This window comes from Bombus vosnesenskii, unplaced genomic scaffold (assembly GCF_011952255.1).
Source record: "Bombus vosnesenskii isolate JDL3184/JDL3185 unplaced genomic scaffold, Bvos_JDL3184-5_v1.1 scf7180000013788, whole genome shotgun sequence".
NCBI classification, from domain to species: Eukaryota; Metazoa; Arthropoda; class Insecta; order Hymenoptera; family Apidae; genus Bombus; species Bombus vosnesenskii.
In genome coordinates, this window is record NW_022883218.1 from 996043 (window position 1) to 1023276 (window position 27234).

A 27234-nucleotide genomic window follows, 5' to 3' on the forward strand; every position below is an offset into this window, starting at 1 on the left:
TCTTTCATCTCTAAGATAGAAAACATAGTCTTTTTCATTGAAATGTCGTTCAATCAAAATATTTTTATCGACATAGATGCAATATTGATTACGAAAATCTGAAAATATATCCAAATTATGAACTATCTTCGAAAGTAACTTATTAAATTTCAATTAATTGGAATAAAATGTGGTTTCTACTACAAAGAGAAGTTAAAGAAACCTAATTCTAAAATATTATTCCCACGTTAGTTTTAGATTTATGTTGAAACTGACTTTAAAATATAGAAGTTGAATTTACGCGAGGATCGTAAAAAGACCTACACCTGAGAGTCTGTAACCGAAGATAAAATAGAAAATCTTACCTGGATGCGAGAAGTCGTTAAACGTAGGAACACCAGATTCCTTTCAGCATTTCAAAGTCGTTTCACAAGTAGATTAACGGTTGTTCTTCACGAATTGGACCGAGAAGTTCTCGTCTTGGCCGCGTATTTGTGACTCTGTTCGTGTTTAGACAAAATACATAAACAAAATAAAACGTAAAACAAACAATATTGAACATGCATTATTAACACTAATACCACCGACGATAATACATATAAAATACAATACTTATACGAAAAAATTAAAGACAAGAACAACAATTACATATCTGTACAAAATTAGAAGTAATAAGTACTAAATACTGTATTCAATTTCTTGTGAATTTACTTTTTTAATTTAATTTTTAACTTACTTTTACTTTTTGAAACCTATGAAGCACGCAATGGCATCAAATTTTTGGTCGATAGTCTACTTTGCCAAAAATCATAGAATACCCCTAAACGTATAATGAGTTAAATCTATTAAATTTCTATGAAGTTATTAATTGGTCATTCTAGCCATATTTTGCAATTATTATTAACACCAAACCTATTAACACCAAATTTTGCAATTTTCATTAATAAATCTTTCTTCAGTCTTATACATTGGAAGTTTTCCAAATAAATTTCATATCAAAAACTTTAATTCAAGTAAACCTTACATAACCAGATATATTTTCTCGATTTTATTATATGGTATTTATTTTAACGGAAGCTTTAAACTTGCTGCAGGTTGCGATGACATAATACGACAGCACAAGGCCGCCTGTCTCAGGGTTACCGCACTTTTGGCTTGCAACGAGTTGCTTTGGATCGGCACGAGTGCCGGTGTACTATTGACCGTGCCAATTCCCCATATAAAGCCATCCACGCAGAGGATGTCCCAACCACCGATCGTGATTGGTACGTATTGACGTCACGTTCGATCGTTTATAATCGTAGCTTATTGCTTTCGATATAATTAGAAGCTGGCCACCGAGTTTACTCGTGACTTTTCAACGAAGTGTTTGCTTCGACACCGGCCAGATACAGGCTCGATCAATCATTTAGGAATTTTTGGATTTCCCTGTGTATCTAAGTAAACTGTCTACTAATAAATCTTGGGAAACGGAGCCTTTCACGTGACGCTACAAGCTTTCAATCTCTGCTACAATTTAATGGATATACGCAATATTCAGTCGTAGGAAAACTGGTGTATCTAATACATCAAAGAAAAGGTATTTTGGTCTTTGAATGTTGCAAAATTTTGTTAATATGTATGTTGATGAATAAAATGTTTTATTTAACGTTTTCTGAATCTGATTTAAATATGGCGATTATATCGTTCTTCTATCGCCCTTGTACTGGTCATTAATATTTCAACTTCGTAGAATTATTTAGAATCAGCGCCTTAATTAGATTAACACGATGAAATATTTATATTCCACTTCGCTACATTAATTATTAGGTCGTTGCATGTGAAGTAATCTGAACGTACTTGGAATCATTGCACCAGAACATGTATTACTTTGCAAATTTCGTCTTATGACTTGTAAAATTTCATTAATGATATTAGCTTAATTGTGCACAAGGGCCCAGAAAGTATGAATAACAAAAAGTTGTCATCTCTTAGAAATAGAATTGCAGTATATATATATAATAAGACAAAAATAAGTAAGAAATGTGGTAACCCGCTATAATGTTTCGAAATTAAAGCTTGGAGCTAGCAGTAGATTACATTTTTAGTGAATAACATTGTTGTAAATAATATCGTCGAGCTTCGCGTCGAAAAATATTTGGAAAATAAAACTGTTTTATTATGTTTTTCAGGTGTTCCTCATGGACATACCGGACACGTGCGTTTCCTCACATGCGTCGAAACGACTACATTGTCGAAGCCGGATCCGCGTCCAAAAGTGAACAGATACTCTCTGAAATCTAGCAAAACTCAACAGAACAACATCAATCGCGGGAAACTCTTGGTGATATCAGGCGGAGATGGTTACGAAAATTTCAGAGGTGCACAGGCATCCGCCGAGCTGCAGGCTGGTCGCGAAGATTCGACCAACCATCTGCTGCTTTGGAAGGTGTGATCTGATCTGGCACGGCCCTCGGTGAGTTCGATTCAAAGCACTTGAATTAAAATTTGTTATTATATTTGATAATACATATGAACTATTAACAATTCAAATTGATCGGCTCTATCTTTGGACATTTCTTGACTTTTCATTTGAAGTAAAATCTACTGAATTCACAAGTTATTTTTAGGTTGTAACATATGAAATGTACAATTTTTGAAGACTCATATTTCACTAAATTCTACAATTTATGCATTTTTGCATGTAAATATCAAGAAATTAAAATCATATAAAGAAAAAATTTTAAAAGGATGTGTGATGGTACATCTGCAAAGATAAAATTATTTAGAAGATAGATACAAAAAGTATGTTACAATCAAATAAGAATGTTAAAGAAGAGTTCTTAATCGTGTTCCAATCACCTTGAACTCAATTCCAAAAAATCGCATTAAAACTCGTACACATTTAAATTTGAAAAATGCGTAAATTTTGCAGGTAAGGGCCACAATTCACTCACGTCGGCATGACATGCCGTGGGAATCATTGTTGCGTGTGCAATCCACACGCGGTCGGGTCCGTCATTGTCCGATCGTGACTGTTCAGGACTTGTTCGCCCGACGATTTTTCAGAGAACGCGGAAGAGTTCTCTGGCTCGTTTTGGCCGAATGGATCAAAAGCAGGATAAGGGAGGTCCGTTATTTTCAAGGTGCCAAGAAGCACGCGTTCCAAACTGCTATGGAACCGGACTAGAGAGCTTTCTCTAAATCTTTTGTTAATACCGATCGAGAGAGTCAGATCGTTACAGTAATATATTCGAACCTTGCTGGCTCGTTTCGAAATAGAACTACTGAAAAGGTTCACTGAAATCAGATTCAAAACGACAGAGACATGTTCACACGTGTTTGAGACACTATAAAAAAAACAATCACGTTCGATTGAACCTATAAATAATTATTAAAATATATATCATTCTGATCTGGCTGTTTTGAATATTATTTGATTTCAGTAAATCGATTCCATGAAAGTTTGTACTTTTGCACTGGATCTGAATGAAACGTTGGTTTCTCGATGTTCGATCTCGCGGCATTAATTCTTCGTGTGATCGCAATTTAAATGTCGTTGTACTTCGATATTCGGTAAAGGAGGGTATAGGTAAACGATCGTACACGCGAGCTTTAAGCAAATCGATGTAATTACGCGTGTACTATGCTCGTTGTGTTAAATATAATATATACACGTTGAATTTAACACTAGAACGCAATGGATTACGATACCTGGAAGAGCGTTGAATCGAGCTTAACACAACATCGTGACACTGGCCTAAAAATACCTTTAAAACGTTAAAAGGGAACTAATCGAGTTAGAGTGCCAAAACGAATTTATCATTGTCCATCGATCGACGCCGCGCGCTCGAGAACTGACGTATAACATCGTTGTTCGTTTTATTAATAATTCAACTGATCGCAGCAGAATGTGTTCGCGTTTAATCGCTAATGGGATTCTAGCGAATTCTGAGACTGGATAAATAATGAAGAACTCGGGCGCAAATAAATTTCTTTCGGATTTGAAATTCTTGCGAATAGCAATGTCATTGTAAGTGCAAATCGAGAGAATTATACTTTAGTTGATCTCTAGTAAAGAGAAATGGAAAATAAATAAAATCTCAATCGTTGAACTTTTGACATTAGATTCTGACTTTTCGTCTTCCTAATATTTTCTTTATTTGGAAGAAAATAAAAGTGTTATTGTAGGTGGAAAAAATCATTTTGTTGGAAATGTAAGAAAAATTGTGGGATTCATAAAGAAATGTATATTGGAATAAAGAAGGTTCCTCAAAGCTTCGTCGCGATAATTATTATATATTGGCGTAAAATTATTCTGTTGTTGTTATGTCCGTGTTAATGGTACAAAAATTCGAGTGGCCAATTCGTATAGTTTCCCCTGTTCAGGGTACTTCTGGATAGACCTTAAGCTCTTTATACATCTCCCGCGCGTTTTATTCGCTTCAACTTTGAGCGACTCGTCTGACTTTTTTACAACTTCGCGTATATATCGACCGTACATAATTAACATACAGCGTATTTGACAATAATTAATTGATATCAATCCTTCAGATAGTCTTACTCAAGATCACGATGCAAATCATTTTTTGGTCTTCAATTGTACGATCAATTTTCGCGCACTTTGCCCTTCTGATTTTAGGAATTAACAATTTTATTTTTGCGCAAATGTTCGCACGTTGATTAGTTTCATCGATACCGAAGTCGTAACTATAAAATCCTCGCCTTCATCGCAATGATTCGTTTTTAATCAGGACCGAGGACATTTTACAGCTTCGGATGTCTCTTTCAAAATACTCGATTGAATGTTATCTAATCTTCCTTGAATTCATTTTACGAATTTTAGATTTCTCGCGGAGCCAAGGTGAGATATTCAGAGTATTATTATACTTTTATGACGGCGTTTGGTCATAGCAGAAAATTAAAAAAAAAAAATAAATAAAAATTGTTATCCTTCGATTATGAAAATTGAAAGAAATTGTATGAATGCGTTGTCTAATTATATCTATAACATATGCAAAAAAGAGACAAAAATTATATTTAAAAAAAGTAAAAGATTATTGGAGTGAATGTTTCTGAGGGCTGTATCATTTTGATGGAAGAGCCGGCGATGCTTCAAAATGCTTCAAGACTGAGTCGCATAATTTTAAAGAACACAATATAATGAATCATGTTAACCCTACACATAACCATTATATTCAATCAATGATATTGATACGACATTTCGCAGGAAGCATTAGAGCCTTGATTTTCGATCTCCCACAACCGGCTCGAACCGAAAAACAATTACAAGATTCGCTCTACTATCATAGAAATAGAGACATCTTTTTGATGTGTATATAATTATCGACATACCTGTATGTGTGATAAATTGTTGTTCGCAAGCCTATCGCTCGAAAGCAAGGCATAGATGTTAGAATTGATATAACGAGGTCGTAAATTAAAATATTAATCAAACATATAGCGGTATGCATCTTATAAAAATGTCCTGAATCTCAGACTATAAAAGTTACTTTTATATTGATATCTAAAATATTTATATGAAATGTGTGCACTATATGCAAAACAGCAAATTATATATTTTTACAATCTGTTTTCTAGATTGTATTCTGTACAAAATTCTTTTAATTGTTTAGCTGATCAATTATATGAAACTTGATTGGTGATTAACGGTAACATGGTCATTATATTATATATTATATATACTCTTTGTACTACAAGACACACGACAGTATCATGCGTCACTTGAACCTCTGCATAGCATAATTATAATGCTGGTGAAACGTCGAAACATAATTCCTTCTAGATAAACTCGAAATAATCCCGATAACATAGAATTGAAGCCATAAAAGCCGAATTCTTGAAATTCTCAAAATCTCCTAAAACTTTTTCTATCATATTAGAAAAAATGAAGAAATTCTAATCCGATGGTCTTGAACCAGCTATCGAACGCCTTGTTCTTTCTTATGTTCCTTAAATTTCATTTCTTTTAGTTCTCGGAACGTACATATCAATAGCTGTCCAATTTTATGACCTTATTATATCTCTTCCACCAACTATGCAATCTGTTGCTAATAGAAATTGTTGACCGCGTACGGGCTTATATTTTGTTTATCGGTGTGATTTCTATTATCGTAGCCGAAACGTATATACATGTTTGCATGCGATTGAGCTCGATTGTGTGAGAAGGCTAGAACAAAAGAAGTGAAAAAGAAAGACGAGAGAATCGTGAATATTTGCCTTGGACTTTGCGCCCTTTCGCGAATTGAAAAGTATCGATCTTTTCGCGAGACAACGCGTGCAATCATATCGTTCTAACTGTCGTTGACGCGTGTGCCTGTGATGGATGGTGAACTAGAATCGTATGGGGTGCGATGGTCAGAGATGCAACTGCGTGTACTGGAAGCGTAGACGATCTTTTGTTAGTCAACGTGTTGTTAGTCAACAAGGAATATTTACAAATTCTATGAAATTTCGTTACGATCGTCTCTGTGTATTTTTGTTTATCTCGTAGCGAACATGAACGTAGCGATCGAACGAACGTAGATAGATCTTTGATCGACGCGTAAAACGTGAGAGACGAGCGTGGAATTAAAAAGTCAAGTTATTATTTATTGTAGCTACTTAAGGTACGTGAAAGTACGCCAGACGTATCGCGATTGATACTGTGTACGAATGCAACTGTGGTATATTTCTAGTGTGCAATAAAAAAAAAAAAAGGAAGAAAGATGTCATGTATTCAGCAACGATCGCGTCCCGTAAGTTATTGATTAATGTTGTTAAGTGTCTAGAAGCAAGAGATACGTAATTGCGTATAAAATATATTTGTATTATATGTATTCCTTCCTTTCCACTCGTTTCGTTATTTCGTTGTCTCCTACACGCACATTGCTGATTATCACTTGTTTGAAATTATACTTTTTTATTTATTATTAATAATAGCGAAATTAAGTAAGATCTTATTCGAAATCTAAGATGTAAAATCGATAAAACTGGCACTTGGTAACTCACGAATATTAATTTATTCAGTTACTTGAATTTTTATATTCAAATATTAATCCTCACATATCGTAGCACCAGACAGATTCAGACAAGCCATCAATTTTACATTTTAAATGTCATCACATGTAATTATTAACATTTATTTCCTATGAGAATTGAAAATATGTATTTTTTCTATCGGATATCAGAAACACAAAAAACCGTTTCTAAATCTCTAAAGTGATCTCTAAGAATTAATACTGAGTATTTATAGTGATACAAAGTTCACAAAAAAACAAATTTGTTAAACAAATTTATTACAAAAAAGAAGTAATTAAAATGTATTAATATAATTATATTGATACAATAGAAGGTGATAAAGTATTTATCGCTATAGGTTACATCGGCTTCCTCTAATGAAGTACCAACTTATTGTTTGTTAAGTATAAAGCACAAGACTACTGATTAATCTATTTATATGCGATAAGTATTTCCATCAGTGTCATATCTTGAAGAAAAGAAAGATATATATATATTTCTCTCTCAAGTTCTATTTAAATTTTATAAGGAAGTACATTGTATGATGAAAATACGCTTTGTATTTAATGCTTTGGTAAATTGTCGGTTCATTGCATTCATTTTGTAACTACTGCACACTTGCATTAATTTATTGACTAGACATATATTTACGCAACTATACCAGAAGCATATGTCGAAATTTTCATTGCGATCATTTCTTGTTTTCTTACTTTATTATACTTACTTAGAATATAGTTCTTGATACACTTAACTACTCTTCTTGTTATTATATATTATCTTATGTGTATATTTTTCTTTTTATAGACAATTTGAAGCGAATTTTTACATTTCTCGCAAAGTACCCGGGTTAAAAGAGTACACCGAACAAACAACACTCACTCTCACTTGCAGACTGCAAACGAGTAGAGTCTTACATATTTTGCCGGGTATACTATAACATTTTGAAGCTTTATTTTAATATACATATAATGTACATCCATTAATACGATACACGCACCATGTGCCATAATAATTTTTTGGAATGCTGTTTACTCACTTCTCTAATAAAATTCAACAATATATATAAGAAAAAAAAAAATAAAACAGAAAATAAGAATATCAACATCTGTCATATTTTCATGTAGTCCCATTAAATTCCCTTGATATATAAAGCGCGATACCTTTTTTACAAAAAAAATTAATAAAAATTAATTAGGTAATCAGAATATTAAAATATCCAAAATTACAACGATTAAAATTTTCCGTAAAATGTACCATGTACAATAACACGAAAACTGTACAGGAAATGTATGAACATTGAAAATGTGTAAATTGTACACGAAAAATGAGCGAGGTATCAATCTCAATTAATCAGATTTATTCCTCAGTTACTCACTCTCATGATATTGAAGATATCTAAAACGAAAATAGTTTCATACTCAAACTTTCCTTTGTTTTAAATATCCTTCTATCGTTAAGCAAAATAAAAATCGTACAATTTCTTCATAATTTCGATATTTCGATCGATATCGATGCCAACTGAAGGTAATAGGTTTGCCAGGCGTTTGATGAGATATTATTGGTTAAAATATTTTAGTTAATAATCGAAATTATTTTAAATATTCTCCTAATTGCCAACACAATGATCGTAATTTCGTAACATCGAATTTTTTTCATAATTTTGCTCGATATCGATTCCAGTTCAAAGCAATGGATTCGCCAGTTATTCGATGAAAGTTCGTAGCGCGGTTACTCGTGTATATACCAAGCGAAGATCTTCCAACGTTCTCGAAGAGCGTGCAGCTCAAGCCTGCCTAACATCGTGACTATTGAGCCGTTTCAGGAAGATCATTCGCCGAAGCCTATCTCAGATCGGCACCGCCACTAAATGAGGATCGTGTTCCTCGCTGACGGGCATGGAGGGTGCCTCGGTGATCGGGTTCGACGGATCACCACTGCTGCTCTGGTGGTCTGTGGTACCTGTCAGGTGTTAGAGATTCCATTTCAATCGTACGGATCATCAACATCAGCCTAAGCTGATAGGAGAATACTACTTCTGCCAAAAGTTCTTCATCAGCTATGTTAATGAGAAAACTGATTGTTAAACTATGCAGATAATTATGCTATCGCTGAAAAGGTTGGGATCACTTATTCGATATGAAGAAATATTTGGGCTCTTATGTTTTTTATCAAATTTTATTGTTTTATGTTTGTTTATTTTTTTGCGTAAAACCATATACTTTCTGGTTGTACTACTAGTTACGGGGCCTCCTGTATATTTAAAAAAGAAATATATATACAGGGTGGTTGGCAACTGGTGGTACAAGCGGAAAGGAGGTGATATTACTCGAAAAAGAAGTCGAAAATATAGAATAAAAAAAATTTTTTTTTTTAATTTTTCCATCGAGACAACGATCTACAGTGAGGTCCGTTATAACGAGACGTGATAAAGTACACGCGTACCGAGCGAAAATTCAAAGTCGATTATCTCGAAAACAAAGCCACAAACGAAAAATTTTTATTTTATATTTTCGACTTCTTTTTTCGCGTAGAATCACCCCCTTTCCGCTTGTACCACCAGTTACCAACCATCCTGTATATATAGAACTACAGTGGAAAGATTATGAAGAAGAAAGCTATGATTATTAGGTTGTATCTATTTTTCAAATGTTTCGACGAGTCATGTCATGTGTATGAATTAAATAAAAATGCAATGAGATGTCACAAAAATACACTACAGAGATAAGAGATAATGGAAGGTATTTCCCCTAAACCTACCAAGAATAATAAATAGTGAATTAGTTTTTTTAAATTTTTTATTCTTTTTTTTGTTTGTGAACTATGGAGTGATCCCAAACTTGTAAATTTTAAACGATAATACATATTTCAAAAACGTAAAAACAAAAATCCCCCTATCTCACGTGGTTTAACGATTTTAACATATTTTCATTAGGTTTATATATTGTACCTCCAAAATAAAATAGCTACTGTGTTTGATTGAAAATTTCTTTTCACAAGCGGCGTGCAATAATTACAGTGAACTATGAACGCTAGGCCAGATTAAACGAGGAAACGATAGAATATATTATTATAATAGAGTACATTGATTAGAAGATCAACCAATTATATTGATCAGGAGATTATAGTATAAGTTATAACAAAGTACATTGATTAGGAAATGATAAGGACGTGTTAAGTGGAGACTCAAACATGTTTCGGTAAGTACTAATTTGCTTATCCAAATCGTCACTAAGAATCGATTCAATATCAATTTGCAGCTCGTGTGAAAGTCCCCTATTTGTTGCGAGGCAACCAAAAGATCATCGTCCCCTGAGGGCCTTCTTTATCGGCCTTCTAACTTCTCGTTATGCGTACCATGAAGAAACCATATAATGGTTAGGTAGACCTTTAGGCAAACCATTTTCCGATAGACAAACTCACGATATTCATGTTAAATGACACGTTGAAAACCAAAAGTACATAGACCAATTACCCTTTGTTCTTTAGTCGTTCAAACGATTCCAAGTAAAACAGTGGTTAATTGGAAAGGTTCAATTATACAATGTAAAATAAGTCACGCAATTGCGACGAGAGATATCTTATGTTTATTTAATCATAAAAAATGTCTTAAGATAGTACTTCTTATTAACAGAATATTATTAAATATTATTTTTAAGATAATATTATTAATGTTATTAAATATTATATTATTACTAAATGTTAATGTACAATATTGAATATTGAAATCCACACAAGAAAAACATGACAAGTCAATCTTTGTTAACGTTCTAAATTCTATGTCAGTTGGTGACTGAAAAGTTGTATACAATATATAACATAGTTAAAGAAGAGAATAATCTGATAAAAGAAATGAGTAATATAAGTTTAGTTGTTATGTTAATTTGACTTAATTAATAATAAACTGTATAATTAATGGTATTAATATTTGTTACGAGTTCAAGAAGGTGACATAAACATATATTTAATCCCAAACTGAAGGAGAAATAGTTTTGATGTGGAGTAAACAACGTATTGAATTTTAGAAAAATTGTTCGTTTTTCGTTTTTTAAAGAAGATGGAAAATATGACTTATCATGTTTTTCACCTGTGGCCTTCATATCAAATATTCGAAGTAGATATTCCGCAATATATATCAAATTTCTATACTATCGGGTCCCACTTGCGTGACTAATTGTTCCCACCTCCTCTACACACGTAATTTCCGTTTCGAATTGATGAGACTCACCATTGAACGAACTCGACCGGCTTCTTACTGGCCAACAGATCTTGCAAAGGGGTTTCAGAAGGCGGAATCGTGGCCGTGGCATTCTCAATAGTACGTAGATGTACGGATCCAGGGTGAAATGAATACAAAGAAGAACATCGGCCGCCAGGTGAAACATACGAATCAGTTTTCGCGCGAATAGCGCCTTCTGAGGTAATTGCATTGCGAACTGTGCCAATGGGATGGAAATCTATCGAAACAAAACAGTAATGTCATAGTAAAGTAAAAACAACCTATGAAACTTAATAATTGAGATTAATATAAAAGAAAAAGTAATTAATTTTAATAAGCGTGTATAAATATTGTTGCGTACAACCTGAAAATATCAAGTATGACAATTAATTTACAATTTGTAAGAGTCACTTGTTTTAATACAAGACAATTTATTAATACTTATATTAACTTTTATTTCATACAATTACTAACAGTAGTTCAACTGCGCAGAAAGATCGAGATATGTGGTTTACAGAAACTCTACGATTTTTAATTCAGCTCAAATCAACTCTAACTCAGAACGACGACTTCACAAAGTTTCAAAATTATGAAACACAATGACCACTATTAGGAAAGTATAATTATAATTTGAGGTACGTTGGCTGAAAACGGCGTAGAATGAAAAGTATCACGGTCACCATAGATCAGTATGAACGCACGCCTCTAGGGTCAATGACAGAAATACATGGTTATCGACGACAGACGTTGTGGAAAATTTTCCTCGTCAAAAATCTCTCCAACATCCGGTTTCGTTTACAAAGCGAACATTAACGTGTTACAAAGATCGATCGTTTGCGAGCGTCGCGATCGATCGTACGTGACGATATTCCAAACTAAATCCTCGTGTTTAACCTTCATCGCAGGCAGCGGAAATGCGTCACGTTTGCAATTTTGCTCGAGCAAATCGTTACATTATTTCCATCATCCTTGGAAACAGCTTCAAAAACGAGAAAATGAATAATTTTGTGAGAAGTTCAAGTGCAAGCTTTAAACGTGAGATTCGAGTGGTTGACTGGACTTCAGGGAACGTTACACGTTTTGTGAGGAAAACAACGTTCGTTGAATAAGATGCTGAGCGGATAAGGAGATGGAAATGCGGAATGCTCGTGAGTATGCAATCACCGTACTACAGTGAGTGCATTGTTCGAGGCGATTGTATTCTTGCCGGCAGGATACATTCTGATTACATTGAATTAAAAATTCAGGAATGCGAAAGCTTCGGGCAATGGCAATGATTCCTCTGGAATAACACGAAATTTCCTATCCGGATTTATGAATCAATGAACCTATGTTTATCTATGTCCGCTTTTCGACGCCATAATACGTATATATTGAAATATTGTGGATCTTTGAATAAAAATCCGTAACTTCACTGTCCAATGCCTCCTTTGATGTACTGGATCTGACAGGTTTCATTCATTATTTCAAGATCAAAGATAAGACAAAATATATAATTACATAAATATTCTAACTCTTTAACTGCTACTGATGCTATGAGCGATGAGCATTCAACTGAGTTTACTTTACCGTTTACTACAAGCCATTGTTATTGGCAGTTAAAGGAATATTTTCGTTGTAAAAAGAAGACAATGAAAAATATGTTTAGTACATACTTTTTGATTGAACTAGCCTTTTCCAGTTTATTCAACTACACGTCAACATAATTAAACATCGATTAATGTTATATCAACTACATCAATATCGGAATTGAATCAAATATCATCTAGTACATTATTATCAATTGTTAGATGGATACTTTACGAAAGGTACATGGTATAGAATGAAAAATGTTGTTTCACTTTGAAAGTCTCGTCACGGCAGATACGACGGCAAATTTTATCGATGTTTTGTCGGTGTTGGAGCAAATACTATTGTCGAAAGGATCTTCGAAAACCGCGTCACGTAAACACCATTGCCTCCATAAAAGAGAGTAACCGGAAGCTCTTCTATCATAGAGACTTCCTTCTCGCAATCCGTTGACAAAAGGTATCATTATGGCGAATTAAGATGACAACGAGATGAGCAAATACAATACAAATAGATATGAATTAATTACGATTTAATTGTCAGCGTTGTATTAGAGGGAACATAAAATTATAATCCATGATAACACAGGTGAATCGATATTGTCACTTGCTGGTTCCTTGATATTACTACATTTTTTAATATTACACGAAAATTTACAATTTACAAGATAATTGTGCAATTTAACAAACTTTAAAATCAATGAAAAGATTAGCGATGCAAAATATAAAATGATAAAACACTATTCTTTTAATCTCCCTTGCAATCAGTTACAATTTATCCAACAATTTAAATCCTTTGTTAGGAAATAAATTGTAGCAAGACAAGACAAAGAATGTAATTAAAGATATTTTCTTGATAGACAATTCTAGATGCTACCTAGTGTAATTAAGTATCTAAAGACACGTCTTTATCCAAAGATGTTCGAAAGCGGAAGGATTGGAAGTTACGACTTCTCCGAATTTTAATTAGCTTGCCAAAAACAATCGCAAGAGTCATTTAATTGTCGAGGGTGTTCCGGCGTGAACGAATTAATTTAATCAATTACTTCCACGATCGATCGCTTACCATTTGTGGCATCCAACAGACAACAAACGATATTGATAGTACGGCCATTAATCTTGCGAATGCCCTTTCCTCCGCGGTAGTGACGATTTCTGGTGTTGGTCCTGACGTTGACAAAAGTGGTTTCGCTCTTGAAGAAGATCTCGTCACTCGTCGGAGCAGCCCAGTTTTGTGATTTAGCTTACTAAGCGCTCTAGAAACCGCCAAATTGCACCAAACTATCGATAGGCAGAGACCCGTACCTGCCGTTTAAAAAGAGCAATTAAGATCTTCACAATATGCAAATATACATTTGATATGGAAATTATTTCTTTTTCACATAATACAATTATAGAACAATCAACCGTGCAAAAGTTTCAAGAAATTGTGAATGACAATTTTTGTAAAATCATTTTTGTTAATCATATTAGCATTACAGCACATTTTATTCAATTTTCAATCAAGGCTGAATCATTGTGACAAAGATCACAAACTGCAGTGATCGCTTAACGATATTGATCGAATTTAAAATAGGAATTATCAAAATGTATCGTTTTGTTGTTTAGAGTTATGGCAACACTGTTACTGTGTACTAATTCATACAAAATAAAAAAAAAGGAATAAACAAATACACAAGTCGCTTTAGACACACGTCAATCATTCCATTTTATTTTCCTTTCATTAAATGGATGAAGGGTCCAATAAAAAACGATTCAGATTATCAAGATTTCACCACATCAAATTATTATATAGTAACTGAAACATATTTAAGGATTTATTAATTTCAGCGATACTTCGTACTTACCGAAAACGAACCAAACATACGCGTAGGCGATATCAGTTGGATCGGTGGCTTCTCTGTATCGAATACATCGTTCGCCTTTGTAATACACGCCAAAACCCATAACTGGCATACTTGTCAATGCCAGGGCGATTAACCAGAGCACTAGCATGCAACGTACAATTGCTGGGTATGTCACCTGCTAGGAAATACATACGTGTCACAGATTTAGTAGTACAAGAAGCAGGAAATAGTATATGTTCCGTCGATAGTGTGGTAATCGAAGAAAGGAAAAAAATTAAGAAATAATTACTACCTACATGTTATAATTAAATATTATGATGATTATTTTATTATTTATTATCGATTATGTATTATTCATTATTATATATAATTATTCGTACAAGAATTTTACAATCCCAAAAAATTGAATTTTTCAAAATTAATTCTAGCAGTAATTTATCCTATGTTATATTATGAATTCGCTATATTCAAAGCACTGTTGACTGACTTCAGAGTTCTGAGTAAAAAATAGTATTTCCATCCCTTATCAGCATATGCTATACCAACTTTTCCATAAAGAAACAAGTGCACAATGTGAAAACAGAGTTTAGTATCAGTTTCTTTTTGCTTACATTCACAACCACATGTCCTTCTTCGACACGTATGATCGCATCGATCATTGCTCAATGAGGCAAAGTCAATGAACTTCGATGAATGACGCGTGGCAGAAAGCAAACGAAGAATATCGATTCGATTCTAATGGACCGATTGTAACAACGAGCAATTGGTAAATAGAATGGCGTCAAAAGGAAAAGAGTCATCGCTATTTTGTAAATGAGTTTCAACGTTTCCAGACAACACGAGGAATCTTATGAACGGGAACCAGATATAATGTAGATGGTGTTTTTCTTTTAGACAACATTCGGCTTAAAATAGGTGAACTCTTGATCTGCGTCACTATACCACTATGACGATCTTAGATCTTATTTTAGATGTCTTGGGCACAGGAAAAATGCGAAAAGGGAATCACTATGATATCATTGTTTACATGGGGTGGAAAGTTTCTTCGTCATCAAGTAGACAATTCTCGAAGATGGACTCTTGAAATTTAAAGAAAGTAAAGCTCACTATTTGCAGAATGAAATTCTGTACTTTCCAGATATTGCGCTTAAGGGTTGAAGCAACTTATCGTGCTAGTTGTTATTTGCGGAACGTTATGTTTTGGAGACGTATGTTCCCAAAAGTTTTTGAATTACTGTAAGGGAATAGAATTGTTTTGACATGATAATATAGATGTTTGCATCATAAAAATAAAAAAGCAGACTGTAAATCTTGAAATAGTACACAAATAATATTTTACCTGGCACAAAAAATGTAATATTCTGAATATACAGAATATACAAGAATCACTAATACAATTGTGGAACATTTAGAACAGTACATCGGTGAGATAGCATGAGGTATCGTTTGCTTAAAATTTTATATAGGGTATTATATTTTTATTGAAATTAGGTTGGGGTCTCGAGGGTTGCTTTTTTCATTGCGTAAGTTTACCTTAGCGTTCAATTTTGTCTGCTTGAACGGGTTGTCCAATTTCTACACTATCTTATTCGCAAAGGTGGAAATAAAAGATGAGAAACGTAGAGATTACTTATTATTATGGATTTAAATAATTTACAGTCTATTTCATACATAAATTAGATCATACAATACAAAATTTTGTGAACAATGATATTACGAATGTCATAAGAATTAATGGTTAGTAATCTGACATTTTTCTAGCTCTCATTGAATTTATCTTCAGCTCGTAAGAAACTTTTATTAAAAATTAATGCAGTTCATAAAACACGTTGCCGTATGTAATAAATCGCTCTAGACAGTACTTGATCATATTATTTAATTAAAACATCTTTTTTCAACACAAAAACGAGATAATGAATAAAATATTCTTCTTATCATATTCTTTTATATGTACGTCTAAAACAAATATACGAATATCATCTCTCAAACGTCGTGGCAAACGTGTTCTTTGAGAAATGGGAGAAGAAATGAAACCTTCACCGACAACTTTTTGTCGTACTTCTGCGGAGGTGGCTAAGTGCTTCCCAGAGGAAAAAGCGGAAGCCCATTCACAAGAGGCGTTCAGTACGTAGAGAAAATAAAGGGGTTAAGGGAAACTGTAATAATTGCTGAGACATCGTGTCGTTTTTATTGTACCTCCTGCTTCTGCTATTGCCTTTCGAGAAATATTCGTTGTTTTACAACGCAACGTGTTATTACAATATCAAAATTACCAGAATGTTTAAAATGACCAACTCTTAACTTCTTTTTATATGATCACTGTAAAAAATATTCATAGAGTACTTAAGTTTAACAAAATTATTATAGCACATTGTTTATTAACAAATAAAAAATATAATTTTCATATTCAATATAGTTTTCATATAATTTTCGAAAAAAAAGAACGGAATGCGATACCTATTCCTGTTTTAAAAATATTAATAAGTATCTAGAAAATAGTAAAAACATATGCGTAAAAAACATATTCGTCATTATTGCTTCACAGGATACAATGTACATAGATATTTAAAAAATAATCTCTTAAAAAAGTGGGTTGAAAAGACAGTTTCATCGCGATACAAAAAAGCGACCCAAAATATAATGTTAGTAATACGCGAGCCTGAATCTTGTATTTCGGAACGCCTAAAAACACCTCCACAATCCACAGATATAAATATTATCGAAAATATATATGACCAGCTGAAACGAAAAATACGGAGTCACCATATTTCATCAAAGAATGATTGAAAAAGGACTCTGTCAGAAGAATAGAAAAATACTTCAAGTAAATTACTCATCAATTTGATAAATTCAATGTTTCAATGTTTTGTCGTTTCAACAACGGCTTCAAGCCATAATAAAATTAGAAGGAAACCCCACTAAGCATTAAAATAATTAAACTTGGCAATTTCCTCTCCTGGATATGTATCAGGTAAGTCTTATTAGTTTTTCCCATTAAACTGTAACTGTACAAATACTTATTACGCATATATTTTTGCCATTTTTTAGACACTTGTTAATATTTTCACGAAGAATATAGATAATCCATGCTTTTTTAATGAAAATTATTTTACAGACTTGTAAGAATACGCGCGTTTTTTTTTTGTCAAAATTTTGTTAATGAACGATATTCTACAATATTTTTAATAAAATTAATTATTCTACGAATACTTTTTGCACTGACTATATGATGCTTTTTACAGAATTTTTTGTTGCTTGTAAAATATTAGTTCTTTTTTTTTACGTTATTTAATTATTCATATGTTCCCTTCTTCCTTTTCCCTTTTAAATACCAGATCATTTTTAATTTTGACACGTACATTTTGAAAATAATATTGGATGCTCTCAAGAAATCTAGAAATCTTAAATTCGATGGACAGAAAGTTGCTGTAGTCGATACATAGTTCGCATAACTGCTCTTTATATCAAAGGAAACATTGTTTCACGGCGACTAAAATCAGGAGGTTGGTAGGTATTACGAGGTATTACGAGTGTTAAGTCTGAGAAATGGATGACGATGAAGATTGAATAATTTCTTCTCTGTTTGATGTAACGTTCACAAATATTAATAGCCAACTAATAAAATAAATAACAGTACAAAATACTTGGAGAGTTCAGGTTCAGACTATAATCTGATCAACTAGAAAGATCTAAAGTGTGAATATTTATGATTATAACTATGTACTTATGAAATTTTGTTCTCCCGTATTAAAATAATGCTTATTAAAGCACAATTCTATTAAAGTACAACATTTGAAACATACAGTTAAAAAAAGGTGATAAACAGCTAAAAATAAACGATGGAGTTAAGAAGCCAAAACATAGTAATTTACAAGCATTAATGAACTAATGAGTTTTCAGACTTAGTTACCTTGATATATCGTTCCCGGATAAAATCAAAGAATGTAAGATAATATTTCGTTTCTTAATATCGCCAACAGAAAAAAGATAAGTTAAAGTATTCTCTATATATATTTTACAACAGGAAACTAATTTTCACAATCGTGTACCGCACATCCTTACAATATGTCTACAATTGACCACTTCATTTCGGCAGAAGTGAAAATTTCTCACACCATAACTGTAAATATCCACGAGTAAAGAAGCGATATTACACGGATAAAGTTATCCACATGTTCAACGATAAATAAAAAGCTTGATATGTAATATTTTGTTTCTCGACAAATTACGAAAATAATATTCTATCACGACATTAATAAATTTTAGCTGAATCTGTTTTCTTCTAGTTGGCAAAAACTATAGATAAAAGCATTATTTTCATTCCGTTAGTTACATTGATTTCCTTTGGGCGGGGTGGGCCGAATTAGGAAACATTAAATGTACCACATCTTTTAAAACATAGTCACTTAGTGTGAAATAATATGCTATTGTACATGCGATCATTTACGGTTATCGAACACGATACGAGTATGAGGTTAAGACGATAATGCTAATGCATTCTACATACCTACATACATATAATTGAACAACAAAATGAGCTTAACAGTATCAATAATTTTTAATTGCTTTAATGTTACCCTGGAGAATATATAAAAAATCAATTTTTCACGCGACTCTAAATCTCCAATCAAAAAAAAGAAAAATACATATATACTGGGTCATTGGTAACTGGTGGTACAAGCGGAAAGGGGGTGATTCTACGCGAAAAAAGAAGTCGAAAATATAGAATAAAAAAATTGTTCTCTTTTTAATTTTTTCAAAATCTACAGTGAGATCCGTTATAACGAGACGTGATAAAGTGCACGCGTACGGAGCGAACATTCAAAGTCGATTTTCTCGAAAACAAAGCCTCAAACGAAAAATTTTTATTCTATATTTTCGACTTCTTTTTTCGTGTAGAATCACCCTCTTTCCGCTTGTACCACCAGTTACCAATGACCCTGTATATAATGAAATAATATTTTAAATTATTATCCAAAGAGTGTCTAATTATAAAATTCTACATCCTACAAGGTTAGATCAATCTCTTCTTCACGAGTTTAAAATATCAAGAAGCTAGCAGTATTTTTATCCTCTATCTTCATTAATTGGTCCCCAATATATCTCTAAAAAAACGTTCCAACAAGAAGTTACTGCGTCATAACTTCCACCGATCTAAAACACGATTCTCCTAGCGATCTTCATTTTTTCGTTGCAAGCCACGCTTGGCTCAAAAATTCGTTCCATAAAGCACTTAAGCAGCTCCGAGTTTCCTCTTATGTAACCAAAATATTTCGTGGAAACGCGATAGAGTGGAGACTATTTCTCAATCGTTAGCTCGTGATTTTCGTTGGTTATTAGAAGCGAAAAACGAAACATTGGTCCGGGGTTCCTCGCGAAAGTGCGTTCTCACATCGTGAATCACTCGTTGCCAATTCATATATCCTCATTTCATATATTCGTCGCGAACACGACGTTTACGAGCTAATATCGCGAAGATAGTCTTCGCATAAAATCAAAAGATAATTTTACGTAGTGTCCAATCATTGATCCAATTCATTTCGGCTTAGAGTCACAATTCTTCCTTTTTCATTTTTCATTTTATAATTCTAATTTTTTATCAAATTTGGCGTTAAACCATCATCAAAGTGTTGTTGAGATTGCGACACTATGTTTGGACCGATAGAGAGGAATCTGTTACAGATAATAACAATCCACACGCGTTCAGAGGATATCAATCCGCAGTTCGTCGACATTATAATCATCTTTTCGTCTTCTGCTCTTATATCCTTGAAGTTACCTACCCGCCGCAATCAAAGGTGAGATCTATCATGTTCTAAATTTATAGCGTGTTCAACGAGTTCTCTGGAGTGACTGCTAACAAGAGGACTGGATTTTCTAGTTTTCCTTCTAATCTGCTTTGAATCGACCAGTTGATTGTGGCCTATTTTTGAAGTTACTCCATTAAAGCGGAAGTATGATGCGTATGGATGATAAAGTGGACGACGTTTTTTTATACAGACGATTGATTTCAGTCTTTGGTATTTTAGAGAAAAATTATAGTGCAGCGTTATTGATAGAAAAATACAAAGTTCCAGCTTAACAAACAAGATGCAATATGAAAATTAATTATGGCTCGTAAATGTGGAACATATTGATGACTGCCGAGAAACGGCCATATTGATGAACGTATTAATGATAGTCGATAAACGATTGTAATTTATAAAGATTATTTCAATTGTAGTCTGACAGCTATAACGTAACTATATTGGGATGTGGTTTTTGGTGTCAGCTTAATGAAAATATTGAACACATATGTAGATAAATAAACTCTGGCTCAAAAATTGTGGGATATCTCGTATTTAATAAAATGTGATATTTGGTGTAAACTATGAATATGTTATGTAGTAGCGTATAATTCCTTTATCGTATCAAGTATCGAGTTAAATGAATTGTTACAAGATAATTGAATCATAATTTTTTCCAATTATGGTGCAAATATATAAATATTCCAATAAGTACATACACAGAAAAATACACACTATAATAGAGATAAGGTAGGTAAAAGATAAAGATGTATAATTTATGGAAATAATCCTAGCATTAATTTTACAACTATAACTTTAGTAAATGATACTGTATCATATGGTTTCAAGTTTACGGCCACTGTACGTGCGTGGATACACGTATCCTAAGAAAAAGTTTAAATACCAGTGACTGACCATTCAGTGCAGAAGTGTGGTTTACATTAATTTCACTGACGTTGAATCTCTGCCTACTAAAAGTCGAGATACGTGCTAAATAATTCAAGAGGTACGAAATTCGAATGAATTCGTAATTCTTTTTTTTTTCATTACTTAATCTGTAGTATATAGCGTAACATAAATAGAAATTATATTGTATTATTTTAAAAATCTTACAGTAACTAAGAATTCAATATAAAATATCGAAACTTGTAAAAGTATTTTCTTCGATAATAAATTTTAGATGAAAACTATTGTTTAAAAAATATGGAATGTGTCAAGGAAATTTCTTAATACACTAATTAAATCGAGGACGATAAAATTTAACAATAATGATCCAAGAGTAACATCACAAATCGAACAGTGTATGAAGACATTGAATATATTTAAATAATCTAATGAAATTAAATATCGAATGAACAACGCAATGATTGAAAACAGTATAGGCGTTATGCGTGGACATATTTGGGCTACAATATGGGTCACGAATTTTTCACCGCGACACGCGACGCAACAAGTTCAATTGTATTCAGCGACGATAAAGCACACATGTTTCATTCCCAAACCAAATGTAGCCATGGTATTAACATGAAAATAAATTTTTTTAATCGGGACATGAAATAATTAGCTGCTGTACGTCTTTCTTTTTCTCAGAAACAACTTAAGGACTTTCCAAAGCTATCACTTGTTATCATTATCATGGGAAATGTGACCGCCTGCTGTGAACCATGATCCCCTTTAATCACATTTCTTTAATTTGACCAAAAAATATATATCAAAGAATTGCAAAATTTGATAAAATTATTCGAGAAATAATTTCAAATAAAGTAAAATGGGCCAAACGTATTATCAACAAATTTCTTATAATTTTTCTACGTAAATGATATTACGATTCCGCTTAAACAGTAGCCAGAAAAAATAATTTATATCTGATTCATATCTGAAAGTAATTTATGTCTCTCTATTATATTTGACAAAACTGTTTTACGAAAATAATCCTTCTTCTTTGGTCACTTGTCGAATTACACAACATAATGTTAAAGGGAAACAGGATATACATTTTGATAGTCCAACTGCATCAGAGAAACACTTGTTCCTCAGCCAGTTTAAATAATTGTTTCCGCTGCGTTTTAAATGGCCGTAGATTGATTCGACCGAATCGTTGGCTACATCCAAGTGATGGAGTTAATATTTGCGTACTGTCAACCCTGATACCGTACGTACATCTTCAGATTCTGAAGAATTTCATTGCGAATATTTTCCTTAAGCATGTATTTTAATGATTGATATCTAACAAAAAAACCAATGATATCATCGCCTTCAAGTAAAAAGATATTTTATACCATTTTTCAAATATTTTTTTATGATAATATTAATTCTTGCTTACTTTTGATGAAAGAACTGCAGTGTGTCAAGTTCTCTGATTCAACATTTCCAATGAATGATCTTCCGGTTTTAACGCTCCGGTCATATAGTTAGTTTTTAAAATAGAGTATAGCGAATAAAGTGATATAAAGAAGTAATTGTAGTTAAATAAATATCAATTTCCAGTTGCTTCTAACTTATTGCAAGTCTAATAAATATCTAATTTAAGTAAACTATCTTAGTTAATAGCGATAGGTGTAAAAAGTTCGGCATTGTATAATCCCTAATAACAAGTATGCGCAAACATTTTCCTACAATGTCTTACAGAGTACAAATATTATCAATAAAATATTAAACAGCATTGTCATTTTCAGTAAATATTCACATCAATTCCTGTCAATGTTGTCTATTGAAAAAATGAGCCAGGTCCATATGGTACATCTACCTACACTCTTAACGTAACTTTTATCACGTACAGATAAAACCTATGAAGCTGCTTCGACTATGTTACTATGGTGTTTTCACTCTCCTTTTATCTCTGTAACGTATATAGTTTCAAACTAGTCTTAATAGAATAATATCTAGTGTTTCTGGTATTAGACTCTTGCTTTTATTTTCGATCGATTTCGTCCGTATCTTGCATAATTTTCAATTAATATCCAGAAGATTGATCCGAACCTCCTTATTACTATTATTTACTGTTAAAATACTTCACAAACCTTGAAAATACCTCATGAAGAAATATCGAAAAAATTTCGCGGAAATTTGGATTAAATATCAATATATTTATTTAATAAAAACGAATTAATTCATTTAAAAGTTAATTCAAAAATTAATTTTTTTTCGACCATATCAGTGTGTTCTTCAATCTCTAATTATCGAATTAATTGCAAGAATAGTAAAACGCAATAACGATTTTTAAAAATAATTAACCAATTAGGGAAACGCTGCGTTTTTTCCAAAGTTTTAATTTGAATTTCAAGATTTTCGTATCTGTCTTTCATCGTCAGGATATCCTTGCGAGAAAATCTTGGCGCCACTTTCCCGATCATGTTCGATGCGAGAACAAGCTATCGTGAATATGAATGACTAATTGAGAAAAAGAGAAACATTTTCGGTCCAAAAATTTATTCAACTTTTTATGATATATGTGTATATTATTTTTCAATAATGTTTTGAATACTCGATTTAAGTTATGTAACTGGAGATATACAGCTTCAAGTAGCCTGCAAGTGTTAGATAGGATCTAACGATGTGAAAGTAAATGTAAGATGAAGGGAAAATCCAACGATAAGCTCCTGCCAATACCAAAGTCAATACTAGTTGGTCGTTTGAAAAGGTTTATCAAGGATCTTGACTTACCCTCTGATAAACGAAGGGTCTGGTCAAGGCTAGCCACCTCTCAGCTGCCATTACGATGGCTACGCAACCACTGAATAAACCGAAGAGCCTCCATACCACCCGAAGGGAACAAAACCCCCTGGTAGACATCACACTGCCTACATAGATCGTGATGTACATTTGCACCATCATCCCTAACAATGCGACCAGGTCGTTGATGGCCAAACAACGCAGCATCACCAAATGTTTTCGGTTTCTCCTCTGAAACAATTTATTTCAATTTATATACCAATTAGCTCAAATTACTGAATATATTTGGATTATTTTGAGAATTTCTGTAATTTATCTTACTGTTTGTACTCTTTGATATATGACTCTTCTTTTTGAATTACAATCTGTACATTATTAATTTTATTATTGAATTTTAATTTTATTTTATTATTAATATATCCTTTTTATATTGTAACTTTATGTACAAGTAGCCTATATACTATTCACTTTATTATTAAAAAGTAAACATATTTTGTCACTGCTTATGTTGGTCGGTAGTATTGAATGAGATAAAGTGTATTATACAAAGAATTTCTCTCTCATATATTCAGCATACATACATCAACTTTCTCTATTATGCTCAATGAGATATATCACACCCTTGCTACAAAAGTAATCTTCCACTGAATAACTCGTAAAATATGTTCTCGAGATATCACTATAAAAAAGTTCTTTAGGATTATAAACTAGAAACGACAAAAATATTATATGATCCTATTTTATGAATATTTTTTTCGCACTGATAATTTTGATGAATAAGATGATATATTACTATGTGTTTAAAGACAGTTTTTTTAGACATCCAGAGAACCAATGTTTCTGAGCTACGTATTTTCGAATCAAGGGCGCGATATCTATTACTCATTAGCATTTAAACCCGCATCGAAATATTTGTTTAGGGATACACCCACTGTTAATAGAGATACTGTTATTTGTGAATAACTATTGCTTCACAAATAACAGTATCTCTGGGGATTACTATCAATCACATTTCTTAGAAGCATTTAAATAGATACTTTGTGACAGTAATTTACAAGACACAATTAGTTTCTTTCTCTGTTGTTAGCATTCAATATAAAATATTACCAATAAATACAAATATAATATCATTCCAACGTTACTAATATTAAAGTCTTATAATATTAATTATCTTTAATAATTATTCTATTAACAGAAGTTATAATATATATCGATAGATACATGTATAATAGAATTTCAATATTATTAAACAAATTAGAGATAGAAGTTATCGATTAGTCGTAGAATACGCAATGGAAGTGTTATTACCTTATCTCGATGAAAAAGTATGACTAGAGCAGACACATTGCCAATTACGCCGGTAATATATACAAGGGTGAGTACCACCTGAGAGGCGAAAGTCACGTGTCTTTTTGATGGATTCAGAACAACGTTGGATATTAGGGTCGAATTCAGCGTCGAATTCAGCGTCGAATTCAGCGTCGAATTCAGCGTCGAATTCAGCGTCGAGTTCAGCGTCGAGTTCAGTGTCGAATTCATTATTGACAAGGTTTCGTTCCAAACCTCTGTCGAGGTGAGCGACATTTTTTACGACTCTCTTTCTTTTTTACGGTTCGTAAGTAGCGTCAATCGATATTCCACGTAATATATAGTATCAAAATCGCAACCAGGCAATGTCCGTATCTGAATCGCTTGGCGGGTAACTTCAAGCGGAAGTCTCGACAATATGATCGATGATAGAACGATTCAGAGACCTCATTGTTTATATGGATCGTTCACTCTGTTCCACAATCGTTGATCTCGACTAATCGTCTATTTTCTCGGCTCGTGCCTATCTTTTTCTTTCCTCTATGTAAATGGGAACTATGCCGAAGAAAAAAACGGTTGAAATTTTTCCCGCTAAAGCATTATTTCATGACGACAATTTCTTAAATCAGCTTGTTGATCTTCATTATTTGTATCGCTGCAGTTATCATGTACCTTTGGTACTGTATTATCGTATCTTACTCTTCGACGGGCGCTGTTGCTGTTACGCAGGCCACCGCCTTGAGTTTCTTATGAAATGTGACAACGTTGTATTTGGACCCTTTTGTAAGACTACCTGCAGTCCTACCAGGGGCCCTTATTCAAGTCAGGCTACATATGCTGCGAGCAACAGCCAGTGCAACGGTCCAACTGCTCGGATTCATCGATCGAACAGCTCAAAACAGAAATAAATCTCTGTGAAACCTGTTGCTGCGTGTAGGCCAGTTATCCTCTTGTGCGCTTTTTGGATCGAAAGTAACATCAAAGTTTACCAGTGAGGAAAATTAAAGAGCAGAGTGGAACTTCAAAGACGCCTCTTAAACTCGCTTGTTAAAGTATTCTTCGTCATTCGTTGAGTGGTAAGAAAACAATTACACGAATCTATTTAACTTGTATCTTACTAACTGCATATCTGAAGTAGGCCAATTCGATAGACTGTCGATGGAATTTCTTTTCAATTTCTTTTAAACCTCGATCACCGAATTGTTAAGTGAAATCGCCGACTCTGTCGATAGCTCGATACGTTCTTCTCTGTTTCTTCTTTAGAAGATATTAGTAAAGAATTAACGATGCGAACCTGCGATTCCTCTAATCGAACTTAAAGATGTGGAAGAGGAAAAACACACTTCCAATACCTCCTTCAATCGCGAGAGTCGTCGCCACACTGATCCAAACCACGCGGTCGCCTCGAGTTTTGTTTACAATCGATAGGCGTTCTGCTAGTGCGCCTGCGCCCCATTTTAAAGTCGGCGTCTGTTTGGCGCCATAACTTAGGGATGCTCTTGCTTAGGAATTTAACGACTTCTTCTTTATCGTTGAAAATTTCGATTTGGATGAGTTTGAAGTGGATTCGTACAAACTTTAATTTGAGATAAGGAAACGCAACATTTTTGTAGAAATGATATGTATATAAATGAGAATATTGCAGAATAGTATGCTTTAGATTGTAATCTTTACTGTGTTGTTATATATAAAATATTATAATAATACCAAATACACATAATAGTATCAAATAATTGTGTCCATGACGAAAATATGCTACTACACTGATCTAAGCTGTAAGTAAAATCAGATATGCATGGAAAATAAACACCACATACCAAATGAGCACAAATTACACTGCCTACGCTATGGAACAGCTT

The 27234-nt window shown here is 33.1% G+C and overlaps 2 protein-coding genes across 14 annotated transcripts in view; one reads left to right on the plus strand and one right to left on the minus strand.

Moving 5' to 3' along the window:
• LOC117238978 (rho guanine nucleotide exchange factor 17) overlaps nucleotides 1-6800 on the plus strand; it is a 70049-nt gene extending 63249 nt beyond the window's left edge. For 8 of the 11 annotated variants that reach the window (XM_033504224.1, XM_033504225.1, XM_033504226.1 and 5 more), the window contains 3 exons: nucleotides 1071-1244; nucleotides 2151-2434; nucleotides 2894-6800. In XM_033504224.1, coding sequence (XP_033360115.1) covers nucleotides 1071-1244; nucleotides 2151-2413 — 437 coding nt within the window. In that variant the 3' untranslated portion in view covers nucleotides 2414-2434; nucleotides 2894-6800. The remainder of the gene's footprint in view (nucleotides 1-1070; nucleotides 1245-2150; nucleotides 2435-2893) is intronic. The other 3 variants (XM_033504218.1, XM_033504223.1, XM_033504222.1) reach the window with 1 other exon arrangement.
• Nucleotides 106-26752, minus strand: LOC117238979 (prostaglandin E2 receptor EP3 subtype). Of its 3 annotated transcripts, none has more exons than XM_033504231.1 (6): nucleotides 25376-26752; nucleotides 24059-24298; nucleotides 14610-14787; nucleotides 13829-14067; nucleotides 11204-11432; nucleotides 106-479 (listed from the first exon to the last, which is right to left on the minus strand). In XM_033504231.1, the coding sequence occupies exons 1-6, from the start codon at nucleotides 25649-25651 to the stop codon at nucleotides 418-420; spliced, it is 1224 nt and encodes a 407-aa protein (XP_033360122.1). In that variant the 5' UTR covers nucleotides 25652-26752; the 3' UTR covers nucleotides 106-417. The 3 variants fall into 3 exon arrangements, with proteins under 3 accessions (XP_033360122.1, XP_033360119.1, XP_033360120.1); XM_033504228.1 differs by lacking the exon at nucleotides 106-479 and adding an exon at nucleotides 7335-8937; XM_033504229.1 differs by lacking the exon at nucleotides 106-479 and adding an exon at nucleotides 8825-8937 and having other exon boundaries at nucleotides 14610-14784; nucleotides 25376-25651.
• Between the last annotated feature and the right edge of the window lie 482 nt (nucleotides 26753-27234).

Coding starts and splice junctions, on each gene's coding strand:
- LOC117238979 (XM_033504228.1), bottom strand. CDS start 25,651: ATGTCGCTCACCTCGACAGAGGTTTGGAACGAAACCTTGTCAATAATG. Junction 11,433..13,828: donor TCTGTTGGATGCCACAAATG/GTAAGCGATCGA, acceptor TTGTTTCGATAG/ATTTCCATCCCATTGGCACA. Junction 8,938..11,203: donor CCGGTCGAGTTCGTTCAATG/GTGAGTCTCATC, acceptor AACACCTGACAG/GTACCACAGACCACCAGAGC.